This window comes from Anabas testudineus, chromosome 8 (assembly GCF_900324465.2).
Source record: "Anabas testudineus chromosome 8, fAnaTes1.2, whole genome shotgun sequence".
NCBI classification, from domain to species: Eukaryota; Metazoa; Chordata; class Actinopteri; order Anabantiformes; family Anabantidae; genus Anabas; species Anabas testudineus.
In genome coordinates, this window is record NC_046617.1 from 14658810 (window position 1) to 14672456 (window position 13647).

The 13647-nt window shown below is 38.3% G+C and overlaps 3 protein-coding genes across 3 annotated transcripts; all 3 read right to left on the reverse strand.

The window, feature by feature from the left end:
• Window positions 1-154: 154 nt before the first annotated feature.
• noxo1a (NADPH oxidase organizer 1a) lies at window positions 155-3330 on the reverse strand. The gene is made up of 8 exons (XM_026369233.2): window positions 3131-3330; window positions 2958-3038; window positions 2792-2864; window positions 2511-2694; window positions 2050-2240; window positions 1824-1943; window positions 1596-1713; window positions 155-1334 (listed from the first exon to the last, which is right to left on the reverse strand). The coding sequence occupies exons 1-8, from the start codon at window positions 3194-3196 to the stop codon at window positions 584-586; spliced, it is 1584 nt and encodes a 527-aa protein (XP_026225018.1). The 5' UTR covers window positions 3197-3330; the 3' UTR covers window positions 155-583.
• A 1567-nt stretch (window positions 3331-4897) lies between these two features.
• gid4 (GID complex subunit 4 homolog) lies at window positions 4898-9337 on the reverse strand. The gene is made up of 6 exons (XM_026362810.2): window positions 8873-9337; window positions 8277-8336; window positions 7592-7699; window positions 7207-7308; window positions 6980-7110; window positions 4898-6885 (listed from the first exon to the last, which is right to left on the reverse strand). The coding sequence occupies exons 1-6, from the start codon at window positions 9095-9097 to the stop codon at window positions 6822-6824; spliced, it is 690 nt and encodes a 229-aa protein (XP_026218595.1). The 5' UTR covers window positions 9098-9337; the 3' UTR covers window positions 4898-6821.
• A 324-nt stretch (window positions 9338-9661) lies between these two features.
• Window positions 9662-13262, reverse strand: drc3 (dynein regulatory complex subunit 3). The gene is made up of 13 exons (XM_026357950.1): window positions 13193-13262; window positions 12710-12955; window positions 12511-12627; window positions 12257-12423; window positions 11973-12119; window positions 11661-11780; window positions 11474-11586; window positions 11192-11366; window positions 10962-11093; window positions 10764-10834; window positions 10397-10517; window positions 10117-10248; window positions 9662-10026 (listed from the first exon to the last, which is right to left on the reverse strand). The coding sequence occupies exons 2-13, from the start codon at window positions 12885-12887 to the stop codon at window positions 9931-9933; spliced, it is 1569 nt and encodes a 522-aa protein (XP_026213735.1). The 5' UTR covers window positions 12888-12955; window positions 13193-13262; the 3' UTR covers window positions 9662-9930.
• Between the last annotated feature and the right edge of the window lie 385 nt (window positions 13263-13647).

Genomic DNA, 13647 nt, shown 5'->3' on the forward strand with positions numbered 1-13647 from the left:
ACAGGACTCTTTCACGAAAAAAAAACTAACTTAAAATTATGGAACTTCATATTGAGTTGCAGTGTTTAGAGGCTTCTATTTTTGTCTGGGCCGTTTTTTATTTGTTTATTATATATATTCTCTTAAATCTAAAATCAAAAACAAAGAGATTATAAATTCTTAAAATGTTTTTATTATTATTGCATTTGTTAGATTCACCTTTTATTTCAGAGAAAACCGCGTGTTCTATATTTTTCATGAAGGGACAACAACATGTTCATTCACACACTCACACAGTCAAAATGCATATAAGGCACAACACGAGATTTCCAGTATGGAAAATAGTAAAACGGTGAGTTGTGAACATTGTGTATCTTGATTCATTGGTTTGTTTATACATCTGAGTGGTTTAAACTTAGATTTTGTGATTAATAGTTGGTTGAGGCCGGAAAAAGTTTGTACATTGTACATTTTACGCATATTAGTGCCAATCTTTAAAGATTATACAACATGATGAGAAGTAGTCGAGGTTTCATCAATATCTTCGGTCAACTTAGGCTGTTGCATCTTCCTACGATCATCTTAAGGTAAATAAAACTGTTGTTCACCGACTCAGTATCTCAGTGTGTGTCGGGGACAGGTTCCCTCTCGATGCGTTCTTGCGAGTGACCGTGGAGCAGCGAGTGAGGATCTCCTGAGCCCGCGGCCTGGGGGGCACCTTAGGTGCTGTGGGCCCCTTGAAGAGGCTGGGATCAGAGACACTGGGGGTTATTTTCTTCGGACAGCTTGTCGGGCTCAGGTGGTTGCTCACCATGGGTGGAGGCGTGCGACTGAAACGCAGCCGTTCGTCATTGGCGCTGTGGCTCAGGTTGAGGCTGAGGTCATCACCGAAGCTGAGGTCGCTTCTGTCGCTGCTGTCGCTGCTGTAACTCCCCAAGCTTCTCTCACTGCCCGCTGACAGGATCCTGCCATGCCCCTCCTGTCCGTCCATCTCCACCTTGATGGCAGGTAAGGGGACGTGTTTGGCAGAGGTCGGAGTGGTCACAGCGTTGGAAGCAGAGGTGCGCGCTGCAGGCTGAGCAGGAGGTTGTTCGGACAGGGTGGTGAGAGAGTGGGACCTCTGCTTCTTGTCTGCTTGGTGCAGGCTGGGTGAGGGAGCCCTGGCTGACGGGAGCTGCAGCAGGTTCCCCTGTGAGCGGCTGAGCTGCTGGGACTGTTGCAGCCCTGGCGAGGGAAGCTGGGGCTGCAGCTGGGCGGAGGCGCGGCGCTCCTGGAGCTGGGCCGTCATGCGGACATGCGGGTAATTGTAGAGTTGCAGGTACATGGCGGGGACGTAACCTGCTTTACCACCGTGACTGTAGAGAAAAGAACAGATATGAGTGTGTGTGTGTGGCTGTAAACCGGTGCTCGCTCCTTTGTTTCTTATTTTTATCCAGGCGCTGTGACGCCTAATTATTTCTAATTTGACACATGCATCACAGCTGTAAAGAAAGAAAACCTGTCTGCTGAGCTTCAACAACTTGCCTCAGAAAGTAATGTGAGTGTGCAAGTCAGAAACTCTCTCTGATATTTTGCCATCACATTGAATCATGCGTAAACTCCTTAGAATGAAATACCTGACGAGCCACCAGCCGTTGTCAGACGTCTGCAGGACCTCCACCACTGAACCGATGTTTACAGTCAGCTCGTCATCTTTGGAGGCCTTGTAGGTCTTGATTACAGTATACTTCATTCCTGACAGTGGAATAAATGGCTTTAAATACACTGTCATGTAGCATCTTGACTGATATTCACCTGCCATTATAAGAAGGCACAGATGGGATATTTAAAAACGATGCACTCACCTCTGTCAAAAGTCTCGTTTACATCATCTCCATCATCATCTTCATCTTCGTCCAGCTTCTCCAGGTAGGGGGCAGGGAACCAGGCCATTCGTTTGTCTTCCCTCTCCACAAGCCACCAACCTGAACCAAAGCAGATGCACATGAAATATATCCCACATATGTATCAGAACAAAGAAAGGTCTGTCACAGCCAATTACAGGACACAGACACACGTTTGTTTGCTCACCTCCTTTGTCTTTAATAAGAACATCCACTTTTTCATTCACTGCCACTTTAAACGGTTTGTTCTTGGTGTCTTTGGTCTCGTATGGGGCCACACATCTGTATGTCTCCGTGACAAAAGGCTGGGTCACGTTGCCACTGTTACTGTGTCCTGGACTGGTCTTGATTTCGTCATCTGTTGGCATGATCAGGATGCTAAAGACGAGAGATATGGGTTAGTTTGGATGTAAATACACAGCAGAAAACATCCACTACCTGTGTGCTATGTCTGATTGTTTTGTTTTTCATTCACCTTAAGTTTTGTGTCAGAGTAGCCTACAGTCTGGGGTCTGTGCCTGTGCACAAACCTCTTTGTCCATCTATAACCTACTACACGGTGACCTCGTGCCACAGATATGCTGCCACAACTTAGATGTGAACACAAACTCTCTGCACACAGACGTTAAAAACAAATGTTTCACCTACCCGTTCTTGGCAAATTCCGGCTGCAGGTCCTGGTCGCTGGGGTGGAAGAACTGAATGAGGACTGCAGACTGACAGACCCGTGGGTCACAGCCTAAAAGCTCATCACAATATTTTTGCAAGAGCTTCAGGCATAACAGTGATTTCGTGGGGCCCTTCCTCTGGCCTCTCTGCTTCATCTGCTTGTCTAAATGAAACGATACACAAAGACAAAATGTGTAACTGCCTGCTACTGGATTTCGTGACATTAAACAAACTGGAGGTGGAGACGATTCTGTTCTTACCTCGAAATTTGGGGATGACTCTGTCAGATTTGTTCAGCTTGCCTGTTGTTGGGAATGCTTTCTTCATTTGTTTCTGCAGTAACAAATGTAAATGGTAAAAAGTAAACACCTGGTATTAAAAACCAACAACAGCAACACATGATTTTTATTGGTGTTTTATACTCACGTGCATTTTCTTGAAGTCCTTGAAACGTCTGTAGACAATAATGTCGTTCTGATCCGACCACAGCACAGAAGTCATGTACATCTGGAAGAGGAAAATTCAGACCTTATAACACTGCACATTTTGGTGATAAAGCCTAAAAAGACCATAAGAAAAAGAACTCCAGCTGTGCTTACTTTGCTCTTCTCCTTGTGCATCACTCCAATTAAACGAACGCTCACGGGAAACCGCTCAGCCTCCATGATGAAACCACAGACACAAGACAAATTATGCTGAACAGTCCAGTTGTGAGCTGCAAATGGAGCCACTCAACCTCACCCTGCTTGAGAATGAAACGGTGAAGCGCTGGCTGCACTTGAATATATATTTCCTGCAAAGGTGTGGCTGCATTCACCGAGGTGGAAATTTCATGTCACTTGGGAGGTTCAGCATTTTTCCATAATGTTAAGGTTTGACTCTATTGTTGGCATAAAAATAGCTCAGTTAATTATTGTGTATTTTGATCTTTGCCAGAGGGAATTGCCAGAATTCCTTTTCAGTCACTGCACTGTAGAAAATGGGGTTTTAGATTTAGAGTTTGCTCATTTGGTTCCCCATTCTGTGCTTAACATGTTTCTCACTTGAATGTCTTTATATCCTTTATTTGTATGTGCTGTTTCTTTATTTGTGTGTTTTATGCTGTATAAATATATGATGATGACAGGCTGACAGTAAAAGGTTTTGATAACCGTAACCTTAATTTAGTGTGTTGTCCGTTTACTTCTGTTTTAATAATTAATGAGTTAACGTGTTATCGTTCCTATTCTCATTTTAACAGTTTTCAGTGCAAGTTGACATTTTATTGCTATTATTATCTATATCAGTCATTTAGTCTCCTTTTATATATTTGTCAACTTTCTTTGTTCTTTTCTATTTACGTTATTGATCTTTGTTGTGTGGATTATATTATTTTGAATTACCTGTGCAGTCTGATTTATTGAAAATGCATGAACAGTCACATATCAGTTCTTTTGAAAGACGGCATTGTTGAGGTCAGATAAGGGAGCTGCTGTCCAATCATTTTCCATGTGTGTTCTCTAATTTGGTGTGAAGGAAAAAATGTTTTCGTCCTTTCTTCCCTCTTTAGGCTGGCTTGTTTAACCTGCACGTACACCGTACCTGAGTCACACCTGCTCATTTGCTGTTTTTGTTATTATCATGTAAGGCACATTTCATCAGCAGTGTGCTGTTTCTCCTGCAGTCTGAGACCTAAAAAGAACACCTCTGCATAAAATCACAAAGTTAATGTAAGACTAACAGCACAGTGATTATTACCATTCATTTATTATGAAACACAACAAAACAAAACTGTAAGACATCAGTTTTAAACTGTTTTCAAGTCACTCCATGCATTATTCTGTAATTAGTTAACCTAATGTAAATATTAGCCTGCATTGTTAAAACAAAAAACATTCACACTATTTTAAACTGATACTGATCATTTTCAAATAACCAATATGTGTAAAATGATTATTTAGATTAAAAAGAAATATTTTAAAACACCATATTTTATTTTAGCCTGTAACAAAAATCTGATATTTTAAGGTAGATTTTTTCAGGTAATTCTTTTCTGTGACATGTAAATTACTTGTTTATGCTGCTATTTCAATAACTATTATTAATCATTTAAGAAAACAAAAAAATCCAGTGTTAATTTTTCAGAAAAACAAGTTTTTAAATGTTAAATAAGAGCCTTTTTAAGTCTAGATATTTAATACTAAAAGCAGACATAAAAAAGACATCAATAACAAATGCTGCAACTGGTTGAAAGAATTAGGCAGAGTGAGACTTTTACATGGTTCACTACTGACATCTAGTGCTGGTCGCTGTGAACTCTGTGAGCTCTCTCTACAGTATTTGGGTCTTTATTATAAGCCACAATAAACATCAACAACACAAATATCTGTATGATATACTTCTCTTTATTTCTCCTCACACAATACAGATTTATCATCATCTACACCAATCTTTTTAAATCAGTTGTATTCAGAAAAAAAACAAACAAACATATTGACACACTTCCAAATGAACACTTCTTTCTTGTGTTGTGCATTTTGTTGTTTGCGCCGTTATATGATTAATAATTAAAAAAAAAGAAAATCCCCATACTTGGCTTAAGAACTATAGTGCAACCAGTATTCCCACAGCAACCCATATAATCCACTCATCATGCTGCAGGTGACCAAACAAGCCGCGAGTCTATAAGCAACAAAGAGGCAGGTGGAGTATATGCACTCTCTACAAGATGACGTTTACATCCACCCTCTTAAGAAAAGTTTAATACTCGTGCTCATGAAAGAGGTCATTTTTATGCTGTTTCTCTCAAAGTGCACATGATTTCTTTCAAATAAATAATCACAATATGTTTTATATCTTATTAAAAGGGGGGATTCTAGACTTTAAAAACTGTAAGGCAGCAGGGTTTTCATAAAGCATCAATGTTAAGTGTTTCCTACTTAACCCTCCACGAGTCATACAAAGTGCTTCTTATATTGTCCAACAACTGACAGCAACACTGTGGATAAGCATTTTACTTCATGTTCTGGTTGTCATGTCCTACTATTATAACATCTCCAGAAATTACATAAAAATGCAGTGAAATAAAGCAATGCAGCCATGTTGAACCTGTTTCCAAAAAATTGAAATAATGACACAAAATGAAACTTAAGAAAACTGAGATTTTATCTGCGAACTGAATGAACATTAATATTACAATCACTGCATTGCATCATTGTGTTCCTTATTTTCCAGGCACTCAAACTCTATGTACCACGAAAATTTTATCCTTCAGGTCTATAATTTGTCAACACCTTTTCAATTTCATCAAGAAATTCTGAATGAGCTTACATTTCAAAGTAATTATGAGTAAGAATATGCTGTAACAGGTCTGAGCTTCAAATGCTCAAAGTATAATTAATCTTGATGTTTTTTCATAATTCTTAATTTTTGTATGTTTCCCCTTAAATTAAAAAAATAATAATAATTCACTCATAAACAAATTATCTGAAAATTAATTAAGGTAGATGGCATGAGAAATCCTATTAGTGAGCTTTTGTTTGCATAGACAAAACTGATTGTGAAGCAATTTGCACACTTTTTGTTCAGTTGTTGAGATGTGTTTGGAAGAGTTTTTTTTTTGGAAAAGCAGCAGCCTTCAAATGATTAATTATTAAGGACCTGTTATGAGGTCAACATCACTAAACTCCAGTTCAGTTCTTCCCTGATCAACAGACCATAATATTAAGTCTCACAGAACTCATCATTGATCATCATTGGGTCATCAAAGCAATGATGCAAAAGATACTTTATATTAAAAAAACAAAACAAAACAAAACAAAACAGAAGTAACTTAATATTTACTCAATCTATCAACTTTACACTTTTTCCTCTTTTTTGTTGTTTTCTTTTGCAATTTACTGAAAGGCCATTATGTTTAGTGTCTCCAAGTGAAGGAAAATGGGAACTATATGATGTCCCACTACTTAGAGACAACTCCTGTGAGACTGCAAAGAAATCAGTTGCACAAGATTAAAATAAAGACATGCCAAAAAAAAGAAAATCCCAGTTAAAAACAAATTTTCAGGCAAGCATCAGTTCTACAGCAGACGCATGAGAACTTCCCATCCATCACTTTTCTTGCTTTCAATGCTTCTCTCACCATCTTTCTTCCAGTCCACCATCAGAAGAGTGTCTAACCACGTTTATTTACCCGCAGTGAGGAAAACAGGCCACACCCCCGTTCTTGGCATCGCTGTCGTTCCTGTCACATTTATGCACAGGACAATATGAACTGTTCTTTACTTTACACAATATTCCTATGTGTTTGTGTCACCGAAATTCATAAATAGGCATACTGTGCTCTGGAACATGGCTTAGGGTTAGAGACTGGTACCTGCAGATTTGGAAATAAAAAGTAATATCAGCCAAACTAAATTACAGAATTTGGTTTGTAATGCTGGGAGGCTACGGACAACAAAGGTAGTTACCATTCAGAGCTTCTATGGTAATAGTACCCCTCGATAGTGGCTGTGGACTTCTGAAAGCAGATGTAATAGAAGCCTGCAAAGGAGGCACCACTGATGTCTTTGATAGTGTGGTCTGGAACTAGAAACTGCTCCTGAGTGTTCAGAGAAATGAGTGGAGATTAGAATTTAAAGCTAACAAGATAAGAGCAAGAAAGAGATGCGATGTGACAGCAATACAATCTACTAACCTTCCACCTCATAAAGATATAATCACTGTTGTCCAGTGCGTCATAGTCAAAGTCATCCGAGTTGAAGTTTTTTGCATATTTGTAAAAAGGCTGAAACTTGCCCTGGTGAGAGATCATTGAATACATTAGTATAATGACATGCTCACTAAATAAATTGCACATGAAACCTCACAAAAAGATACTGTTTTTCACTTGTGTTCATTATTGTGCATTGCAATAATAAAAAATATATAGAAAAAACATTATGTAAACCAGTTATGTACAAATGTTGCTGCCCATAATTGTAACATATTTATGTTCAAACTAATTTAAACTTATTATCAACACGTACATGCAACAAAGCAAAATAACAGAATAAAGATCAATAGAACACAACAGAACATACCCAGTGCTTTCTGTCCACATCCTCATCTGCATCCCACTTCCTAGTTAAAAAAGGTCTTTTCCGACTAATAATTTCACCAGCAAAGAAAGTTGTGAGAGTGGGATACTCCTGTCATACAGAGACACAAATGTAAGAAGAAAAAGATCACCCAAAACAATCTTTTCACAAGTCCTGAATATACAGTATAAGAGTATAGGACAACATGATATACTTGTACAGCTGCTTCAACTATTACTACTAGTACTTGAACAGTAAAAAGAACTGAAAGCATTCTGCATGTTGGCATGCTGAAAATACTACAGCCTACTACAATAAGAAAACAGGTTTTTAATAGAGAAATGTGTTAAAACGTTTGTTCTCTCAGTAGAGTTTCTTATGAACACACTATCCGTTCAACTATGACAGACATAACTTGGCTACTTAGCTTTCACTCCACTTGGCTGCAGCCAAAATTTACTTTAGGATCCTGCTGACCTTTTCCATTCCTTATGTTGCATAATGTAATAGGTATGCGGTTAACACACTTATGCTGCAGACTAGAGTCTAGATTGTTTTAATTATTGGCACAAGGCAGCCTTCATCAAGCAAGTGAAACCTAGTTTGTTTGCTCAAACAGGTAAAAACTGATTGTGCTTGATGGAATAAAGGCCAGTCCTACTACAGGTAACCTAGTTTTAAGGCATACCTCTGTCAGGCCTTTGATCTTCAGATATCCACACAAATAAGAGTCTTCCACAGTCACATGCTGCCAAGACAAACAGATTTAGGAAACACATCATTATGTGTGGAGTGGCTGAAATCAGACACACATATTATACTGTAAATATTATATATGTAAACATTTTTTCCTTCTTTTGTTGAAAATGAAAATGACAGAAGAGATGTGAACAGAGATAACCCTTACTAAGGGAGGATACATTTTTTAAATTTCATTTTCTTTTACTGTGTCTACTCACAGTGCTGTCAGACTCAAAGCTAATATCACCTGGATAAATTACACACATTTTGCTTGCTAGCTTCATCAAATGCTAACATGTTTGAACCGTATCATTATGTGTACTGCAATTACTTTGATTATTTACTTTGGTGTCAATTCAGCACTTTAAAGTGAAAGCTGTCACTCGGGCTATATTAAAACTGGGGCGGCGTGTGACAACCAAATAAAGCTAAAGCAGCTAACGTATGCTAATTTAGCAGCTTAGCCACTGGAGTTACACATTTAAAGCATACCAAACTAAGTAGTTTATGTTAAAATTACGTCAGATGAGTGCACAAATTTACCTGCAAAACAACCTCGACATCGTAGGCGTTGCCTTTGCTCTTCTGGTATCCACGAAACTGAGAGCCGCTGTACAGCAGCGAGGTGGCCACTCCCGGCTGGTACGTGTTGATCGGGGCAGGAGGAACAAGAGAGGCCGAGGATGCGCAGGCCGAGCCGGCGGTACTGCAGCACTCTGCTCGGACAGGCATGATGAGCGCTAATGTGTCACCGTCAGCAACCGTCATGAACTTTGTGACTGGACACACCACAGCTGGAGAGAGAAACGGTACTGACACAGGAGGGTCTGCCAGCTGTACAAAATCCCGTGGTCCCAAATCTCTCAATGCTGCGAAACATCCATGGACGAGCTACTGGAAAGCGACACGGGAACTGCTTATTTGAGAATCCAGCTTCCCTGAATCTCATTGGCTGGAAACTGGCGCTCGGTTAGAGGAAGGATCTGATTGGATGATGTGCCGAAATGGATTGTTGGAGTTGTATTCACGACGACGTTCCTACGCTACAATTACTGTAGGAAAATGAGTCCTACGTACGTACAGTCACGTACAGTCACGTACAGTGTGCCTCTCAGCCCCAGACTGTGCATGATGTCGGTCAAACTTTCAAAACATCATTTGTATCAAAATTGATTTTATTCCAAAGGTGATAAATAGAAAATGAAAATATGTTCTGTGACAAAAAGACACAGATGAACTAAAGCAAGTTTTTCAAGATGATTGGAACAACCACTTTGCCAGGTAGCTCGAAAAAAAAAAACTATGTAAAGGATGCTTTATTTTATCTGTTTACTGCATAAAGTTATTTGATAAACCAAAAACAGTTTGTTGTATTACTTTTGAATGTTTAAAATGTTTTGCACAACTGTATTTATTTTTATGTAGAAGAAGACACTGAGTACAACAGTATAATAATGATTAAAACATCATTTTTATCTATCAAAACAGCTAGAAATGATAGAACACAAGTATTTTTACTCTCCAAAATGTAATTTGTTATACTTGTCCACTCACATTATGAAAATACATAAATGTTTGGGGGGAATGTTTTTGTTTTATTGCTACTGCAACTCTTCGAGCTGCTCCTTCAAATGGTCCATGTATCTGTGAATGTCTGAGATCCGTATGCGGTTCCACTTAAGTTCTTTGTCTTGAATCTGTAACATCCAATACAGACACAAATCATATGATGCCAGGTTGCCATCAGCCATGTAAAAATATTATTTAGATAATTGCAGTTCTCATACCCCTTTAATGAGGGCCGCTTTCCAGGCATTTATACGTGTAACCAACAGATTTTCTCTGTCATTGATCTTCATCAGGTGGTTATCGTGACCAGTAGCCAGCGCATCCATCACTGTGTCTTTATCTGTAAACAACTGCACAGAAAAAAACACAGGTGTGAAAAGCTGTGTTCAGTGACAATAGAACTGACCCTTGTCCTAACTTTGAGACTGAGAGTAAAATTAAGAGAGAAGCTGTGATCAACATTTACTATAAGTGTGGTCCAAATAGGATAATACTTGCCATTCTAACATCATTTGACATGTCCTCCGTGTCGTCCTTGGCTACTTTCTCCAGAGTTTCAACAGCAACTTTACGCACGTTTTGATGATAATTGTCCTCCAGATCTCGACATTGGGCAAATGTATGATTGTGTCAAAGAAATAATTTATACAGGGCTGGATTACTGACAAGGCTAAATGGGCAACTGAAGGAAATCTCTAGTTCAAAAGAACGGGTGTGCCTATGACAGACATAATGATGGGGTTTGGTAGATTATCTGTCATTACAAGAATTTTTCTCATAAACATATATATACAGTACATTTACATAAATACAGTTCAGTTAAGACTTTAATGAATCAATGTTACTGCTCCATGAAAAAAGATATATCCCTTGAACGATTTCACTGAAGTTGCCAACCATGTCTGAGATGCTGCTGTCCAACTTTTTGATGATGTCCTGAAATGAACAAACAGCTACACTGTGAAATGACAGTTTTTCATCTTACTATGTTTGGACATTAAATAGGTAAAAGGCACAGAATATCTACACAGCAGCACAAACATATTGTACTGTACATGGTTACCTCCACCTGGCTGACAAGCTCGAACTCTAGTGACATGAGGCTTTTACAGAGTTGGTTGATTTCATCATTGCAGTGATTGATCTTGTCCTGCAGTATGTCTAGGTCTGATAACTGTTGCAGCTCTTCTATTCTCTGAAAAGGTGTAAACACATAAAATATTATTTTACCAATAATTAATTTATTGAATTAGTAGGTTCGTCTTTGAGGGGCTTTCTAAAACACAAGCTTACTTTTTTGTGTTGCTGCTCAAAATTTGCCAATATTTGTGATGCTTTCTGTTGATAATCTGTCACAGTCTTGTCCTGACCACTGAAGAAAGAGTTCACCTCTGTCTCTCTTCGTTTATGCTCAGACAAACCTGTTTGAAATAACTGCATACACAGCTCCACCATTTCGTTCTCGAATGTAAATGTGGGGTTAAGGAATTCAAAGAATGACTTCCACTGGTAAAATACAGCCTTCAAACAGTAATTCACTTGCATGGATTACAAAGCCAGTACAACAAAAGATATGCCTGAAGCAGTTGAGCCACTTCGGGCAGACAGTGCAGCGTCTCTGCCTCTGGATCATCTTTGAACATGCTCTTGAACAGAGAGGAACCATTGAGGAACTCCACAAAGGCATCCTGTAGGACAGAACTGAATTTACACACCGCCTGGACTTTGAGAACTACATCACCAAACAAGAACTTTATATTACCATGTGTAATTGGAGTTCAGCTTTCTTGCTTTGCTCAACACTAGCGTCTTGCTGTTGCTGCAGCTCTTCACGTCTCTTTTCCTCAAGGACATAGTTGTATTTGATGGATGCTTCATTTTTCTGCACAATGAGATGCGCGGTTTAGTTATTCCCTTTCAACACAGTAAATTTAAATAAGTATGAGGACTAACAAACATATGCATTGTTATAGTTGAAAATTACCAATTATCCATAAAACGGTCCAAGAGATGACAGTTTTTCTTGCCACTGTATATGTTTACATTAGATTACAACACCACTATTCTTGCTTACCATTTTTTCATTAAGTACTCTGTAGTCTAGACACATCAAATTTGGAAAGTAGGCAGCAATGAACAATTTGTAATCGTCCACTGTGGAGACAGGATTTCCAGATAGGTTGATGGTGAACAGGTTCTTTAACTTCCTGAGATAGAGAACCTTTGACATAAATTAGATTTACATTAAACAATTACTTTAACTCAAAACAAGTGTACAAACCATACACAGTCTATGCAAGTAAAATGCTGCATGTTACATTTAAAAAAGTGAAAATGTATGAAAGAAAATTATGGTACATTGTCCAACTGTTCGATGAGGTTGTTTGCAATGCAGAAGTGAGTGAGTTTCTCAAGTTTATCCATGTTTTCAATGACAGAGATTCTGTTGTTGGACAAATTCAGCACTTCAAGCTTCTGAAGAGACTCCAAACCTTCAATTTTCCCTATTCTGTTGAATGACAAATCTGAAAGACATGTTCACAATGACGATCGTTGTTATTGCTCGGAATGTGGATGATATTTTGAGATGTTTTATACAAGCTTCATCTTACTCAGCCACGTCAGATTAATCAGATGGTCCAGTCCCTCAATCTTCTCTATGAGGTTGTTGTTCAAATAAAGCATGGTCAAGGACGTGAATTCCCATAAGTGGTCAATCATTAGGATGTCTGTTAAAAAAATATATACTCTCACATACCTAAATCCAACACACAGTTGTGTACACGTTATCAATTATAGGATTGTTCTTACTTCTGCATTCCAGACTTAGTCTATTGACTTGATTTAAGTTGATTCCCTGTGCTTTGGAAACACCTGCAGCCTGATCTTTGGGATGCTGCTTCATTGCTGCTTCCCGAAGAATCTCCTCGTCCATCACAGTGGGCTCAGATTTACCAGGATGACTGCTCATGAAGCTGTTAGTGGACATAGAGGCACGCTTGACTTCGCGTTACCCTCTGATTTGGAGGTTCCTCTGTTAAGTTGGAGGTTTTTTCACTTAAAGAAAGAAAAACAAAACAATTGGTGGTGTAGTTAGGGTATTAGCTAGCTAACACATTCATTAGCTTGCTCAGATGAACGAATAGCCTAGCCAAACATTGCCAACCAACTTTATCAAGTTTATAATTTACCAATACACAGAGATTCTGATGAATTGAATATCATTTATTACTTATATATTCCGATGCAAAGTAGCTAATTAAAAAGCCAACAGCACAAGTTTGGGCCTCTTACCTCTGTTGTTTACGCACTGTTACATAGCAACTGGGTGACTTAAAGCTGCGTTCAAGTACGTTCAAACGATTTGGTTAATATACCTTTAAAAACGTGAAATATTTTAGATTTTGTGTGTTATAACACACGAAATAAAATTCTCAAAAAAAAAAAAAAGTCGTTAGCTATGATAAAATTTTTTTTTGATTATATATATTTTTTTAAAGTGCAATGTTGCGCTATTCAGTCTATAAGTATGTATAGTTCTATTTATATTCTATTAATTATATTAACGTTTTTCTGTTCATATAATTTATATGTTTTAGTTCATTATAGTGCGTTCTCGTGTTAAACACACGATTGTTTGTATAAAAATATTTGTTGAACGTAGCTTTAGTCGTTAAATATGACTGACATTAATTCCAGCCACTCATATTAACCGTTGCTCTTTTCCTCCAATTGAATTTCTCTGTGGG

Excerpts from the sequence above, each read along its gene's own strand:
- noxo1a (XM_026369233.2), bottom strand. The coding sequence starts at position 3,196 with ATGGAGGCTGAGCGGTTTCCCGTGAGCGTTCGTTTAATTGGAGTGATG. Across the intron at positions 3,039-3,130 it reads TGCACAAGGAGAAGAGCAAA|ATGTACATGACTTCTGTGCT; the intron begins GTAAGCACAGCT and ends TTCCTCTTCCAG. Across the intron at positions 1,335-1,595 it reads AACGGCTGGTGGCTCGTCAG|TCACGGTGGTAAAGCAGGTT; the intron begins GTATTTCATTCT and ends TTTTCTCTACAG.
- gid4 (XM_026362810.2), bottom strand. The coding sequence starts at position 9,097 with ATGACGGTTGCTGACGGTGACACATTAGCGCTCATCATGCCTGTCCGA. Across the intron at positions 7,309-7,591 it reads ATGTGGACAGAAAGCACTGG|GGCAAGTTTCAGCCTTTTTA; the intron begins GTATGTTCTGTT and ends ATCTCTCACCAG. Across the intron at positions 6,886-6,979 it reads TACCATAGAAGCTCTGAATG|GTACCAGTCTCTAACCCTAA; the intron begins GTAACTACCTTT and ends CCAAATCTGCAG.
- drc3 (XM_026357950.1), bottom strand. The coding sequence starts at position 12,887 with ATGTCCACTAACAGCTTCATGAGCAGTCATCCTGGTAAATCTGAGCCC. Across the intron at positions 11,367-11,473 it reads GTGGCTCAACTGCTTCAGGC|ATTCGAGAACGAAATGGTGG; the intron begins ATATCTTTTGTT and ends CCCCACATTTAC. Across the intron at positions 10,835-10,961 it reads AGCTTGTCAGCCAGGTGGAG|GACATCATCAAAAAGTTGGA; the intron begins GTAACCATGTAC and ends TGTTCATTTCAG.